The sequence below is a fragment of the Mustela nivalis genome, assembly GCF_964662115.1.
Source record: "Mustela nivalis genome assembly, chromosome: 2".
NCBI classification, from domain to species: Eukaryota; Metazoa; Chordata; class Mammalia; order Carnivora; family Mustelidae; genus Mustela; species Mustela nivalis.
Genome location: NC_139021.1, coordinates 130,146,440 through 130,162,918, shown reverse-complemented (window position 1 = coordinate 130,162,918; position 16,479 = coordinate 130,146,440). Strand labels below are relative to the sequence as shown.

Sequence of the window (16,479 nt, the reverse complement as noted above, 5' to 3'; positions counted from 1 at the left end):
AAAGTTAAATATGCACTTACCACATGAGCTAGCAGTTCTCTAAGGTATTATGTTATGTTCATACAAAATCTATAAACAAGAGGGTACGGAGCATTATTGTTTAATGGGTATTGAGTTTCAGTTTAGCCAGATGAAGAGTTCTGGAGATGGATGGTGGTGATGGTTGCATAACAGCGCAAATGTACTTACTACCACCAAACTGTACACTTAAAAAGGGTTAAGATGGTGAACTTCGTTACAGGTATTTTACCACAATTTTTTTTTTTAATTGTGTTTTTAAAAATCTGCAAACATGTCAAAAACTGTAAACAACCCCAGATGTCCTTCAGTGGATGAATGGATAAACCAGCCTAGGGTATATCCATACAGTAGAATACTAAGCAATAAATAGGGATACATTCCTGATACATGCGACATTTGGATGACTCAGAGTCCTTACGCAGTGTGAAGAAGGATTATATGCTGTATGATTCCATGTACATGACATTTGTGAAGAGACAAAAATATGGTGAAGTGGGCTGGCAGGAATGGGTATGTGACAGGAGAGGGTAGCACTAAAGAGTTCTTTGGGGTGATGAGTGTTCCATGTCCTGATTGTGGTGGTAGGTACACCACAATTACATGTGCTTAAAACTCACAGAACTAGACACACACCAGAAAAAGCCAGTTTTACCCTTTAATAATTCAGGGAATACATTTTTTAAATTCAAAAATAATTAGGACTTCTAGTTAGTTAAACATACTAGAATAAACATGTTTTTTCTCTGCTCCTTTCCAGAATCTCACTAGAATGACAATAAAGGAATAAAAGTAGAAATACACAGAGAAAATATAAAAAATACCATTAACAAGAGAAAAAAAAGTTTTTGAAGACAGAAAATGCATGGATGATGAGTTGATGAGTGACTAGAGCAAAGAAAATTGAATTCTAAGCCTCTTGAGGGGCAGGGTTTTTAAGAGGCAACCCATTTCACACCCTAAAATTTCTAAAAGGCTCAGAAATTGGTACATCATGTCATTGTGGTGGCAGGATGAATGGTTAGGCTAAAAGTAGAATTACTTCCGAGCTAATTTAAGGGATTGTTAGACTACTCAGATTCCCTCTCTTACACAGCAAAAGACAACTGTAGGGAGAGCCACAGAATCTGGGAAACCAGGAAGAACTGAGGAAAGCTGATAGGCAAGCTTAAATCCTCCAGGAAGGAGATTGAAGATTTCTTTTTTTTGGTCAAATTGATCTGCTCATGAGAAGAAAGCTGTACTGACCTTAAGGAGACCCTAGTGGAAGTGGATTCCACCTCCAGTCACCCTAAAATGAAAAATGATACAGTGGCCTCTCATCACACTTTACCTCCTACACAATTTGTCCTTTTTGCCTCCTCTCCTATTATTCTTTTTCTCACTTCCGCTACTTCAGCCTTAACAGCATCTTTGCTGAGCCAGTCTGGGACCTTTCTATTTCCCTATGCCTGGAACTCTTTTCACCTTGAAAAGTCTGAAAGGGCTCTTGCTTTTTACTTCTTTTTATGTCCTTACACCTTCTCAGAGACCTTTACTGGCTAACATCTAAACTTGAGCGTGTACACACACACACACACACACACACACTCTCTCTCTCTCTCTCTCTCTCTCTGCTTTCCCTGCTTTATTTTCTCTTAGAATTTGACTTAACATAAATTTTACTCAATTGTCTTCACTGTCTGTTGCTTCTTCCTACCCGCCTCCCCCCGCCAATGTAAGCATTATGAAGGCAGGATTTTGTCTCTTTCTTCACTGCTATATTCCCAGAGCCTAGAAGAGTACTCAGTAAGTACTTAAAACCTCTCTTGAAGATATAATTGATAGAAATTGATAGTTTAGCATACTTTAGTGTACTTAGTATACTTTGGTTTCTTTCATTGTGTATGTGATGCATTATAATTTCAGTGATTATGATTTGTGACTTTTAAATGCTCTTTCTTTCATCAGGACTGTGTACACATTTCCCCAGAACTATTGAGAGGTTTTGAAAAAAAAGAAAAAAAACCTTAGTCATCCTCCTTTCATTCCCCACTAACATGCTCACAGACTATAATTCATATTCATTAATTCCTTAATTGATAGAATTTCAGCCATTTTTCTCCAAAACTGTTTACAAATAGCAAGTATTTTGTAGATTTCAAGATATCAGTCATTGAGATAATCATGGCTATAGACAGAGCCCCAAATTTTAAGCAGCCCATTAGCAAATACTTATTGAGCCCCTGTGGATAGCGAGTATTGTGCAGGAGATTAGGGAGACATCAGTAAATAAGACTGAAACATGATCTTTGCCCTATAATAAGGAAGGTAGACATTAAATAATTTAACTCTGATGAATACAAAGAAAGAGTGTTTACTGAATAGTATGTCAAGAGGATCTTAACCTAGGCTACACAAATCTGGGAAAGCATCTCAGTAGATGGTAGTCTCTACAAGGTAAGGAAGGACTTGGTTGACTGCAGTTTACCCAGGGCTCCACATTTTGACTAAAACTTTCTGTGTATCTGTTGAATGAATCAGTGAATGAATTTGGTGACCTTTAGTCTGAGTCTTAAAGTATAAATAGAAATTGGCCTGACGAACAAAGGAAGGAGGAGGATGTGGCTAAGAGGTCTAGGCTGAGAGAACAGTGTGTCTAAAGGCCCTGATGTTGGAGGGTTCTTCTGAGAACTAAAATTTAAGGCCAACTGTACCTAGATTTTAAAGAACACTTTACAGTGTAAGATTTGCTCTCCCTCTCTCCTCTTTCCTCACCTTTTCTTAGTGCTGGCATTTTTTTTTTAAAGAGAAGTACGCTAGCTCCACTGCTGCAGATTATCCCAAAATTTAGTGTTTAAAATAAACAGTGAACATTTATTTTCCCACTTTTCTGCGGGCAAGCATTTCAGGAACAGCTTTAGCTGGGTGTTTTTAGCTTAGGGGTCTCTCATGAGATTGCAGTCAGGATACTGGTTGGTGCTTTAGTCATCTGAAGACTTCATTAAGGATAGATTACCTTCCAAGATGGCTCACTCAAAAGACTGTTGGCTAAAAGCCTAGTGTTTCACCAAGATGACCTCCCTATACAGTTCTTTTTGAGTGTCCTATTGAAATGGCACCTGGTTCTCCCCAGAGTGAATGATCAAAGAGGTTGAAGCCACAGAGTTTGTTATGAGTTAGCCTCAGAAGTCATGTATTTCTCAAACCTGCTATATCCTGATGATTACAGAGTCAGGCCTATATGCTGTGGGAGGGGCTGCATAAGGAAGGGCATGAGCAATAATAGGAGGCAGAGATCATTAGGGGCCATTGTGGAAATTGACTACCACATAAAACTTGTCAGATTCAAGACAAAACTAGGATCACTTAATATTAATAAAAGATTATGTTGTTTTTAGAATACAGAATACAAAGGGGAGTATTGGGCAGAACATCCAACGATAAAAATTTTTTGGGAAGTATTTCATGAATTACCACTGGAAAAGAAAAAACAATTTCTGTGTAAGTATTTCTAACTAGTCCTGTATGTTTTATGGGAAGTGGAATTAACTATTAAACTTATTTTCATAGATTAATTGACCAATTTGTTGGATAAGATGTTATCATTCCAAGGTACTGTTTCTAATTTTCAGTTAGAGTAAATTTTTTATCTGCATTCTTATTTTGAAAGCTGCATTCAGTTTGCCTCAAATAGAATTGGTTCTTTCAAATGAAAACAAACTCTAATATTGACTACAATCAACTAGAGTTGTAGTTTCTTTTAGAATTTCTAAAAAGATTTCTAGAGGATAGCTTTTTCTTTTTTTTTTTTCTTTTGACTTTTTTTTTCTTTTTCCTTTTCATCAAAACTTTGGGAATTTCTGTGGAAGATAGAACTTTTGTAGGACTTTGTACTCATTTATAACCTAATTAGTGTGTCTTTAATCTGTTAAATGTATATGACACTCCCTATGTTTGTATTTTGTATTTTGTTACTTTTTTTAATTTAAATTTTGTTAACATAGAGCACAATATTGGTTTCTGGCATAGAATTCAGTGATTTTGTTAGTTAAATACAGCAGCCAGTGCTCGTGAGGTCCTTCATACCCTTCCCCCATCTAGTGCATCCCTCACCCACCTCCCTTCCACTTTTAGTTTGTTCTCTGTCATTTAAACTCACTGTGGCTTATTTCCCTCTCTCCTTTTTTCTTTTCCCCCTTCCCATATGTCTATCTGTTTTCTTAAATTCCACATACGTGTGGGATCATATGGTGTTTGTCTTTCTCTGACTGACTTACTTCGCTTAGCCTCATATACTCCAGCTCCATCCACATTTTTTGCAAATGGCAAGATTTCATTCTTTTTGATGGCTGAATAATATTCCATTGTGTGTGTGTCTGTCTCACATCTTACTTATCCATTGATCAGAAAATGATACTCCCTTTGATATTCCTCCTGTTGTCAAGAATATTTTTGTTAATCTTTTTCTGACAGCTGAAATAAGCTTGGCTGAATTTGTATATTTTAAGGATGACAAGTCTTTTTTAAGTGATTTGAGTTTTAGCTGTCCATTATAAATTTGTATTCAGAAATGTTGGAAACTGGGGCACCTGGGTGGCTTAGTCGTTAAGCATCTACCTTCAGCTCAGGTCCTGATCCCAGGGTTTGGGGATCGAGCCCCCACATTGGGCTGTCTGCTCGGCAGAAAGCCACCTTCTCCCTCTCCCACTCCCCCTGCTTGTGCTCCCTCTCTTGCTGTGTCTTTCTCTGTCAAATAAATAAATAGAATCTTTTAAAAAATGTTAGAAACATTGAAAAAGGAATCATAATCAAAACTGCAGTTTGAAAAAACTGCATTTTATATTTGATGTATAGACTAAATGGCTATTCCCAAAAGAATGGCTCTCAAATGTTTTGTCAGGGATAGTCGTCACTTATTCATCAAATATTTATTAAGCATATTTTGTGTGCTAACATTAAGATTATAGTTCTAAAGGAAAAATATTGTCTGGATTTATAATTAGTATGTCTCCAAAATCATGCTTCCGCATTAGAGTAAATGTTAATATAAAGGTTTGCCATAGTGACTGTACTAAATAACTTGGTACTCTATGGTGTTTTTTTTGTTTTGTTTTGTTTTAAGATTTTATTTATTTATTTGATAGAGATTACAAGTAGGCCGAGAAGCAGGCAGAGAGAGAGGAGGAGGAAGCAGGGTCCCTGCTGAGCAGAGAGCCTGATGCGGGGCTCGATCCCAGAACCCTGGGACCATGACCTGAGCCGAAGGCAGAGGCTTTAACCCACTGAGCCACCCAGGCGCCCGGTACTCTATGTTTTGATAAAAGTGGTTGGCTGAATGATTTTTTTTCTTGTTAGTATTTTTGACAGGTAGTGATCGCATTCCTATTCTTGGTATGAAGAGTCTAAAACTAGTCATCCAGTCAACAGGAGGTGGTGAGGAATATCTCCCAGTTTCTCATACCTGTTTTAATCTTCTGGATCTTCCAAAGTACAAAGATAAAGAAACTCTACGCTCTAAATTGATTCAAGCAATCGATCATAATGAAGGCTTCAGTTTAATATAACTTTGGAAATATTAACTAATCAGTTTATTGCAAATGCATTAAACTAATTATTTGTGTTTTTCTTGTGGTGATGAATTCAGCAAGGTGACAGAGGTACTGTTATAATTCTTACTTGCAAAATGTTCAATGCTCTGAGTATTCATGAAAGCCAAAAAATATTAAAGGAAAATGAACAAACTGTGTTAATATTAAGCTTATTGTACAGAACCATGGATTTTTTTTTTTTTTGCCATCTTCCAATAAACATACAAGCATTGTGAATACATTGAAGTTTCACTAACATGAATTTTAAGAGTTTGCATATTTCACAAATGATCTGGTGTGTGAGTGCATGGAAATGTTGCTTAATTTTCAATCACTGAGTGAAAAACCTTTATCTTTGGCCTGCAATAGTCATTCGATTATTTTTTCATTTTGTAAATAATGTTAAGTTTTGTAATAAAATAGTTATGTTCTGATACCAGTACAGTTTCTATGGTTGTAATTCAACTGAGCTAAAAGGATTAACAATTATGATTAAATCTTATTCTGAGAATCTATAAAAACAAGAAATTAGCATGATGAAACACAGTCTTTGCCTTTTTACGAGAATAAATATCCTTGTGCAAATCTAAATTAGAGATAGGAATTACCTAAATAACTTGTGGTTCTTTCCTTTTGTGAACCTGGAGATACTATCAGAAAGCTTAATATTCAGTACTGAAAGAACTTTGTCCTACAGCTGCCAGGAATAGAAACTGGCTACTATGAGCACCAACCACTGGCTTATAGCTTCCAAAAACTACTGATGCTGCAGGTTGGTATTTAGTCAGAATTTTCAGTGCTTTAGACTATTTCCTTGAATTTTTAGAAACAAATCTTAACACAGTTTTTATGGTGCTGATGCTTAGTTATCTCCTGTGATTAACTGTAACAGTGAGTTAATGCAACACATGTGACTTTCTGCTATAATGCAAATATTTATTTTTTAAATTTATTTTTTAAAATGCCGTGAAAATTGTTTAAGTAATAAAGATTTATTGATTTAATATTTACCCTTTCAGTGATTCTCATATAAGATTCAAAATTCCTGTGTCTCAGGGAAGGTCTTTTAGATTTTGGATTATTACCTTTGCCATTCAAAACTGTTTTACAGAGGTCTCAAATTTTCTTAGCTATTATAGTTCCCAAATCTGAAACAACTCTGAAAAAAATTTGTGTTACCTCATTTTGCAGCAGAACTTGAATTGTTGAGGTTTTTATGGTATTAAATGGGACTGTTTGTACATTTTACTGTGGCAGTGTTAATAGGTTTACTTTAGTGTGTTTGATCTTAAGTGCTGCCTCATACAGTTAAATCTGTTAACATTCAGAATTCAAAAATGCAAATGAGCCCAAGGGTTTTGGAGAAGGGATTGTGGACCTCTATTTTCCAGTTTAAAAACTGCCACTGGTAAGCCATCTGTCTTTTTATATAGATGGAAGCACTTAAGCAGTATTCTCACATATAGTAATTCAGCTTTCAAAGTAGCACTCTCCCTCTGAAAATTCTTCACTTTGTATTGTTTCCCTGTGCATCCATTTCTTGAGGGTAGTGATTGTTCACATCGAAAACTCATGTGTATGTACCAGATTATTTTTTTTCTTTAGTAACCTTTATGCTATATGTAGCTGATCTGTGAAATAGCAGTCACTTTGGATTAATACAGATGGATTTCATTGAACAAACATTTTTTTTTAAAGATTTTATTTATTCATTTGAGAGAGAGAGAATGAGAAGAGAGAGCATGAGACGGGGGAGGGCCGAAGCAGACTCCCTGCCAAGCAGGGAGCCTGATGTGGGACTCGATCCCGGGACTCCAGGATCATGACCTGAGCCGAAGGCAGCTGCTTAACCACCTGAGCCACCCAGGCGCCCTGAACAAATATTTTAACAAGGACCTGGCACATCTTATCTAGGAGCACAACAGTACAAGGCTTAATTTGGGTGATTCTTATACTCTTCTCCCTCTGTTGCTGCTGACATACAGTAAGTAGCATTCACAGAAAAGAGGTTAATAGTAGAAAATTAAAATGCCATTGAAGATTTTTCAAACTGCTGTTTGCTTTTTTTTAAAAATAGCGCCTGGGTGGTTCAGTCGCTGGTTAAGCATCTGACTCTTGATCTCAGCTCAGGTCTTGTTCTCAGGGTCATGAGTTCGAGCTGTGAATTGGGCTGTACACTGAGTATGTAGCCTATTTTTTTAAAAAAAGATAAGAAAAATATCTTGAGCTTTGTATATTAGTGTAGAAAGTAAGCAAATACTGAGTTCACTAAATTATAGACTGTGATTATGGAGTGGACTAAACTTGAAAATATTTGGCTTCTGTACAGATCTAGTAAGAGCAGTTAGCTGTTTGTAGCTCCTGTCTGGTTCAGTAGTGATTTTAATCAATAGCCATTGTTCAAACTGACTGAAATGGTAGAACCAGGACATACATTGAATGCAACAAAACCAGAATGCAGTTTTTTAAAACTAGAGAATTACAGTAAAAAGCCCTAGCCTTTCTTACATTTGGTTTTTACATTTAGTTTTTTGTTTAACAAAAAGTCCTCAAAGTGTAACACGGCAGTCTTCCCCTGAAGGAGCAGCATATGGTGAGCTGAGAGCAAGGGCATGTATTCCTGTTAGCCACTTCTTTACTCCTCAGCGTTTTTTGTACTTTGGCCATCCATACTCTTTTGTGGTAGTTTCCTTTACCAAGGAATTCTTCCTGGTGTAATAGCTCCCTATTTTCTTTTTCCAAGATTTTATTTGACAACACAAGCAGGGTGAGTTGCAGAGAGAGATGGAGAAACCCCACTGAGCAGAGAGCTCGACTTGATCCCAGGACCGTGAGATCATGACCTGAGCCAAAGGCAGTCTCTTAACCGACTGAGCCACCCAGGTGCCCCAATAACCCCCTATTTTTGCCAGTGTTTGCTAATTGCTGAACCACTCCTAGAGATAAATTGAGATTAGTCCCCTTGTTTCATGGAAGTCTGCCTTCCCTGTGAGACCAACCCCCTCTGGAATGGAGAGTCAAATGCAGAAGGGAACTCCCCTGTTCTTTTCCTTTCTCAAACCTCTGGAGGTACCTTCTTTAATACTATGCATGGGTCTCCTTATGCCAATTAATTGTTATCTCTAAGGAGTGATGCCCAAGTTATACTTTGTTTTAAAAAAATTTTCCCAGACAATTTAATAGAGTTGAGAGGCACTCAGAAGTGGGGAGGAGAGGTCATTAGACCATTTCTTCGTATTTCTGATCACATCCTAGCTTAAGGCTTCAGACTTTGTTATCATGTACATACACACACTGCCTTTCTAGGTTACAAGTCTAGGAGTTGAGACTTCTTTCAAATGAAACTTACCAAATAGTTGCTTCATTGATGGATGATGTAAACCCACCACTGATTGAAAGCACACCATTATTCCCAATACCACGAAGAGCAGTGCTAACTAAACCATCATGTATCGTTAATTAGGGTATTACAACCAGTGAAATATATACTGCATTAACCAAGGAGACTGAATACAAGGCTTAAAATTAGCTGTTGTCAAAACATGTATTTCATTTAACTACTTAAACTGACCACCACCTTTTATGGTGTGAACCTTTCTATTTTGGTGCATATAGTGAATGCAGTCTCTGTTCTTTCTATAATACCTGAAGATGAAATTTTTACAGGTAATTTCTCTAGTGAAAACAGGACATACCAGGGCAGAGTACCGTTTCGTTTTTACATTTTATAAATAACCTAGATGTATAAGAGCACTGTTTTAAAATTCACTTCAAAAATTTGCTGGTGAGGAAGGCAAGGGGCATGTTCCTGGCTTCTTGAACAGTAGTATGTCACTCAAGAACTTGAAGGGACTTAAGGTTTGCAGGGCAGCCTTCAAAAGTTCATACCAGATGTGGTCTGCAGTCATTTTTTGTCCAGACCTTCCTGTGTGTTCAGACTTGTATCTGTGAGGCTCCAAATACTCCTGAGTTCACCATATTTCCACTACTCTTTTGTATTCTTACTACCAAAGTCCTGAACTTGTGTCAGGTCTTCTGTATATCAAGCTCTTGAGCCCTGCCTTGCCTCTCCCCACTTTTCACCTACAAAGGTTTCTGGGCCTAGAATTGAACTATTAGTTTTGAAACTTTTAGTGAAGCACCAACTGCTAAAACCAGTGTTTGCTTACTATTCTGTTTAGACTCAAGTTGAATGAAGAAATGTCAGAAGAAAGCATCTTACTAGGGCCCTCAAAGCTGTGGCAACTTATCTTTAAGATTAAAATTTTATACCTTGAACAATGTAATTTAACAGGAAAAAAGTCAAATGACAATTTTAATAGACTTTAAAACAGTGTACAAGTATAAAACACTGGTTTTGTATTTCAAAAGTTGGAGGAAGATATCCAGTCATTAAACAGTCTACAAAACATATGCCAGTAGATTACATAAAAGACTATGTACAATATAAAAAGAGCTGAAAACAGTCTTCACTGTAAAAATAATTTAAAACAAATTTTTCAATTTAAAATATCATCTATAGCACAAACACACATCATGCAAATGGAAAACTAAATAAACTGCATTCTTTAGTGTAGCCAAATAATTCAGATTTAAACATCTTTTAGGTAGGGAAGTGGCCATTCAACAAAATTTTTCTCTCTGGCAGTAATGGTCCTAGCTGGGTATTTAAAGAACAGCTATATTTCAAACCCTTTTTAAAAACTGTAATAAATACTAAAGCAACATAGGAATACTTTATAATTTGGGAGTAATGTGGGGTAAAGGTCTGGAAAATAAATTGCTCAGTGCAATTTTATAAAGTATGAACTTTTTTTGGAAAGGCTAAGAAGCTTCTGCAGCTGGAAAAGTTTGATCTCTAGTTTTAAGGCAGGCTAAGCTTTTTAAATAAAGGTGTTACAGAAACTAATTTCATTCATTAACTATTCTATTGCAAGTTACATCATGTTGATCTCTGCAATACTAGGCTAGCAGTTTGGTGTCTATTACACCAAATCCTCCCAACAGGAGACCTGTACTTACTGGCTGAGTTATAATTAACATCTTAGTACTTTGGAACCGTAATCAGGGGCCTGTTGCTCCCCTCATTAATGGAAAAGAAAAGCAGCGGTCCAAAATATTACACTCTCCCCAGATGAAGTACCATTATTATAGATTCATAAAGGCTTTGCATATTCACATCTTGGCAGTTTAATACTTGTGGGAAAGAACTGATGCACATTTTACCACAGTGACAGGTATTTAAACAAGGGCAAATATTCTTGAATCGAAGGGTACCCAGGCAGGCACTACTGTTTCTAAAGCAATTGAAAACATTTCCAAAGCATTTATTTTTTTCAGGTTAGTTTTAGGAGCCAATATAGACATTTCCTACATGTCCACAGGAAGTACAAAAGCCATCTTCATTTCAACAATACAATATTCCTGAAACTCCTAGCACCAAGTCTTACTTTAAAAAGCAGACAACAGAGTGCTCTCCCACATACTGTTGACTTCCTTCTACACACTGCATGTCATGAGATTTTTAAAAAGTTAGCTGCCACAAGTTTTGGAAAATGCCAGTGTTTAAAAATAGGTAATTGTGCTAATAAAGAATCAAAAGTTTAGCAGAACAGACATTTAAGGAGTTCAAACCATTCAATGTTATAAAGAAAAGTGTGAAAATACCGTTCTTTGGTCTAGATAAGCTGTTCCCTTTAATTTAACATTCCAATGGCTTTGAAAACTTTAAAATGTTGAAACTCACTAGGCAAGAACAAAATTATATATACATATGGATGTATCATACAAATGAACCTTTAAAAGAAAGTTTTGACCAACAGGTGATTAAAGATACTTAGTACCCTTCTTTTAAAAAAAGTTAGTGTTGAGTGTACAAGTACAGAAATAAGAAGTTAAAAATTACCCATGGGAAAAAAAAAACCATTTTACCAGTCTATAAATATTACACCTTTCTGGTTTCCTTGCTCTGTTGAATTCACAAGTAAACATTCATTTTGACATGCTAAAGTTCCTAATGCTGGTGGAACAATTCCTGTACCTGGACAATTATTACATTATGATTTGTTTGATGGATAGTTAATGTCTGTTGCTTCCTGTTTCATGGATAGAGCTTCACTGACTGCCTCTTGATCACCGCCACCAATTCCAAATCCAGTTCCTCCAGCTCTGTCATTAACATCAGCTTCATCTTCCAAACCATTGTAAAATTCTTCAATCTCACTTTCATCCTCCAAGTGTTCTTCTAAACTTGGACTCTGGCATGTTCCACTATCACTGTTACTGCCACAAGAACTAGAAGATAAGATGTCATCTTCAGAGTCTGAATATACCTCAGCGCCATGAAAAATATAACGGTTTGGTGGTAAGAACAGATATTGGTTACCTGAAATACAGTAATAAAAGAGAAGTAAGTTATTCCCAGTTTTCTAAGACTAATTTGGTCCAATTATAGATTCCAGCTCTGCCTTTTACCTGAATATCCATACTAGAGGCTATTACTATAGTGTTCTTCAAAAACTAAGCACTCACTCCCGGCTGCAAATCTTAGTTCTGTTTTGCATATTTGGGCAATCTCTCTGCCTCCATTTCCTCATCTGGAAAATTAATTTTCACAACTCTATCAACTAAGTATGAATAACTACACAGAACCATATTCAAAAAAGGTTACTTAACCTACTCCTTTGAACAGGGATTCATCACGTGAAATATCCAGGCCTGCCGACATTCCTCAGTTCGTGTTCACTGAAAAGAACTTCTCTAAAGCACATGGTATGCCTTCAAAGCACCTTCATTATTTTCAAATACCTTTAATTCCATAATGGCCTCACCACCTATTCAGAAGTGTAGTTTGCAGGCAATGGCATCACCTGAGAGTTTATTAGAAAGTTTAGATTCTCAAGCCCCACCACCCACATACTGAATCAATTTTTACCTAAGTCCTAGACAAAGTATGAGAAACACTGATCTAGCATTGGACGTTAATCTTTCTTTTCCAACCTCCTCCCAAATTTGCATTCATAGTTTAAGATATGACCTGTGATGGTGAAGACAATTCCTCTCTCCCCTAAGTTATGGGTTCCAGGTTAATAGCACCCCTTGGTGTGAACCTGAAATTTTTTTTAAAGATTTTATTTGAGGTGCCTGCGGGGCTCAGTGGATTGGGCCTTTCTTTGCCTTTGGCTCAGGTCATGATCCCAGGGTCCTGGGACTGAGCCCCGCATCAGGCTCTCTGCTCAACGGGAGCCTGCTTCCCCATCTCTGCCTGCTTCTCTGCCTACTTGTAATCTGTCAAATAAATTTTTTAAAAAATCTTTTTAAAATAAGGATTTATTTGACAGACAGATCGCAATTAGGCAGAGAGGGGGAAGCAGGCTCCCCGCCCAGCAGAGAACCTGATGCAGTACTCGATCCTAGGACCCTGAGTGAGATCATGACCTGAGCCGAAGACAAGAGGCTTAACTCACTCAGCCACCCAGATGCCCTGGGAACTTGAAATTTCAATGATGAAATAAATTTTCTGCCTTTGAATTCATAAAAACAAGTAACTTTTAACTTAAGCCTGTTTATACACATAATAAATGTCATTATTTATTGCATCACATTCCAGACTGATTCACAAAAGCCTGGCTACGAACATAGTTGCTCTGAAGTGACACGCCATCTGCGAAGCATATCTAGGTTTTTTGTTTTTTTTAAAGATTTTTTATTTATTTATTTGACAGAGATCACAAGTAGGCAGAGAGGCAGGCAGAGAGAGAGAGGGAGCTCTCTCCCTGCTGAGCAGAGAGCCTGATTCGGGGCTCGATCCCAGGACCGTGAGAGATCATGACCTGAGTCGAAGGCAGAGGCTTTAACCCACTGAGCCACCCAGGCGCCTCCATATCTAGGTTTCTCTTCAAAATGGCTTTCAAACTTTATTCCCCATCACGATGAGGTTCTCACTTTGAAACAACCTAATTTGTGCATAACAATTCTGATGGGAGCCCACAAAACTGATTTCACATTCCACTAGTAGATCACAAACTGCAGTGTGAAAACCATGTTACTTCCTTCTATTTTGGAAGAATACAGAATACAGTTTTCTAAGCTACTCTCATCAACTTCCATGATGGAAGAGGGAGTACCTGTATTCCGGCTGCTAACAGAAAAGCCCATCTGCTACTTATTATCTCTTGTAAGAGGCCCCAGCACATGGCTGTTGTTCATTTTACTAAAACGGTTTTTGTCCGTGCTTCTAAAAAATGCTTCATTCTGTGTTAGCCCCCCAATGAACAGAATAATCTACTATTTCTCAGCCCAAGAATCCTGTACATGTTTGGTTTTTGGCTCTTCTTGGGAACCATATCAAGACAGACTTAAAGTTTGCCTCATATATGCTCCCATATTCATTCTCCTTTACAACCCTGATTCACCAACAGAAATCATGATAAACATAAATTAAGACTAGTGTGGTAATTTGTTTTTAACATCCAATTTTACACTCTACATCAGTTATCTTTTAAAATTTATCTCACAATGCTGAAATACAGACTATTTTATCCCATCTTTCAGATTAAGAAACAGCTTAAATAACTCTGCCCAGGTAGGTCTGAGACAAATCAGGTCTAATACCAAAGCCTGTTCCTTTAAGGCCTAAATTAGTAGAGAAAAATCTAAAGAATGCTCCAGGTTTAATCTTTGCTTCCTGGGGCCAGCAAAGAGTTTTCTTTTGACCCAACTGTCAAAAAGATACTCAAATATATAGCATAAAAGTCTTCCAGTAAGTAGGCGGGCGCTGTGTATAATAGACACCAGTATTTACCTGACTAAATAGTGTTAAGTGGACTCAATGCCCAGTTTGGGGCTTGAACTCACCACCCTAAGACCAAGAGTCACATGCTCTACCAACTGAGTTAGCCAGGTGTCCCTGAACAGCAACTTTTCTACTTCTGGCTCTTGTCACATTTGCAAACATAAGCATTCTTCTATGCTTTTTCTAGTTTCTTCTCCTGGGAAGATGTTCCCTCTTTTACCTCCCTACTTACTGTCCTAGACCAAAGTCAGAAGTTAGGTTTTTGGAAAGCCTTCTATAACCTAATCCCCTCCAAGTAGCATCTACATTTCTTATATAACTATATACAAACATCAACAAACTGATCACTGTATATCCAGAACTTAATACACAGTGTGCCTGGTATGGAAAATACGAAGTCTTACTCAAATGAACTAAAACTCATTTACGGTAATGATTAGAACAAGTAATATACTGTAAATGAAATGGGACTTAATGTTTTAAAGTTATGCAAGATTGGCGTGACTGAGTGGCTCAGTCGTTAAGCGTCTGCCTCTGGCTCAGGTCATGATCCCAGCATCCTGGATCAAGCCCTAAATAAATCTCTGCTCCCTCCTCTCCCACTACCTCTGCTTGTGTGTTCCTGCTCTGGTTGTCTCTCTCTCGCTGTCAAATGAATAAATAAAACCTTAAAAAAAAAAAAGTTATACAAGATTGTTACATTGAAGTTAGAATATATATATTTTTTTACTTTAGGATTTTTCACACTACTACTTGATAAAGAGGTCTTATGTGTCAAAACAGGACAGATATGTTACATTTCTATGCACTAATAAAGTAGCAGAAAGGGAAATTAAGCAATCCTACTTAAAACTGCATCAAAGACTTAAAAGATCTAGAAATAAGTTTAACCAAGGAGGTAAAAGACCTACTATGTTCATGGATTGGTATTAGTATTATTAAAATGTCCACATTATCCAAAACAATCTCTGATTTCAATCCAATTCCTATCAAAACACCAACAGCATTTTTCAGAACTGGAACAAATAATCCTAAAGTGTTTATGGAACCCCAAAGACCCTGAATAGCCAAAGCAACCTTGACAAAGAAAAAACTGGAGGGGATCATGCTCCCTGATTTCAAACTGTACTATGAAGGTATACAGTAATCAAAACAGTACAAATTTAGCACAAAAATAAGACACGAATCTATGGAACAGAGTGTCCAGAAATAAACCCAGACTTATATGGTCAATTAATCTGTGACAAAGAAGGCAAAAATATGCCATGGGGAAAAGACAGTCTATTCCATCAATGCTATTAGGAAAACTAGACAGCTACACAAAGAAATAAACTCAACCACTTTCCCACCCCACATACAAAAATAAACACAAAATGGATTAAAGACCTAAAAGTAATTGGGACTATATCAAACTAAAATTTTACATGTGAAGGAAACCAAAGGAATAAAAGGACAACCTATGGACTGGGAGAAGATACTTAGCAAATGATGTGTCCCAAAAGGGTTAACATCCAGATTATACAAAAAACTCCTGTAACAGCAGCAGAAACACTGGATGAAAAAAACCAGCAGAGGTGCTAAATAGGGGCGCCTGGCTAGCTCAGTCCATGGAGAACATGACTCTTAAGCTCGGAGTTGTTAATCTGAGCCCCACAATGAGTGAAGGGATTACTTAAAAATAAAATTAAAAAAAAAAAAAAAAAAAAAAGGGTAGAGGCCCCAAGCAGACATTTTCCCAAAGACATGAAGTGCTAAACACATCACTAACCATCAGGAAAATACAAACTGAACCCTCAATGAGATTACCTAATACCTGTCAAAATGGCTATTATCAAAAAGACAAGAAAACTGCTGGCACAAATATGAAGAAAAAGGAACTCACAAACTGCTAGTGGGAATATAACTGGTGTAGCCACTACGGAACACAGTACAGAGGATCCTTAAAAAAAAATAAACTAGATATAAAAATTTCTACTTCTGAGTATTTTCCTTTAAAAAAGCAAAAACACTAATTTGAAAAGATATATGTACCCTTATATTCACTGCAATACTTACAATAGTCAAGATACAGGAGCAACCTAAATATCCATCAACAGA

At 37.0% G+C, this 16,479-nt stretch overlaps 2 protein-coding genes across 7 annotated transcripts in view; one reads left to right on the top strand and one right to left on the bottom strand.

The window, feature by feature from the left end:
* Nucleotides 1-6,027, top strand: part of HERC4 (HECT and RLD domain containing E3 ubiquitin protein ligase 4) — a 120,770-nt gene extending 114,743 nt beyond the window's left edge. For all 5 annotated transcript variants that reach the window (XM_082714693.1, XM_082714692.1, XM_082714696.1 and 2 more), the window contains 2 exons: nucleotides 3,399-3,501; nucleotides 5,356-6,027. In XM_082714693.1, coding sequence (XP_082570819.1) covers nucleotides 3,399-3,501; nucleotides 5,356-5,564 — 312 coding nt within the window. In that variant the 3' untranslated portion in view covers nucleotides 5,565-6,027. The remainder of the gene's footprint in view (nucleotides 1-3,398; nucleotides 3,502-5,355) is intronic.
* Nucleotides 6,028-9,874: 3,847 nt separating this feature from the next.
* Nucleotides 9,875-16,479, bottom strand: part of SIRT1 (sirtuin 1) — a 29,013-nt gene continuing 22,408 nt past the window's right edge. For both annotated transcript variants that reach the window (XM_082714845.1, XM_082714846.1), the window contains one exon: nucleotides 9,875-11,973. In XM_082714845.1, the coding sequence (XP_082570971.1) occupies nucleotides 11,645-11,973 (329 nt within the window). In that variant the 3' untranslated portion in view covers nucleotides 9,875-11,644. The remainder of the gene's footprint in view (nucleotides 11,974-16,479) is intronic.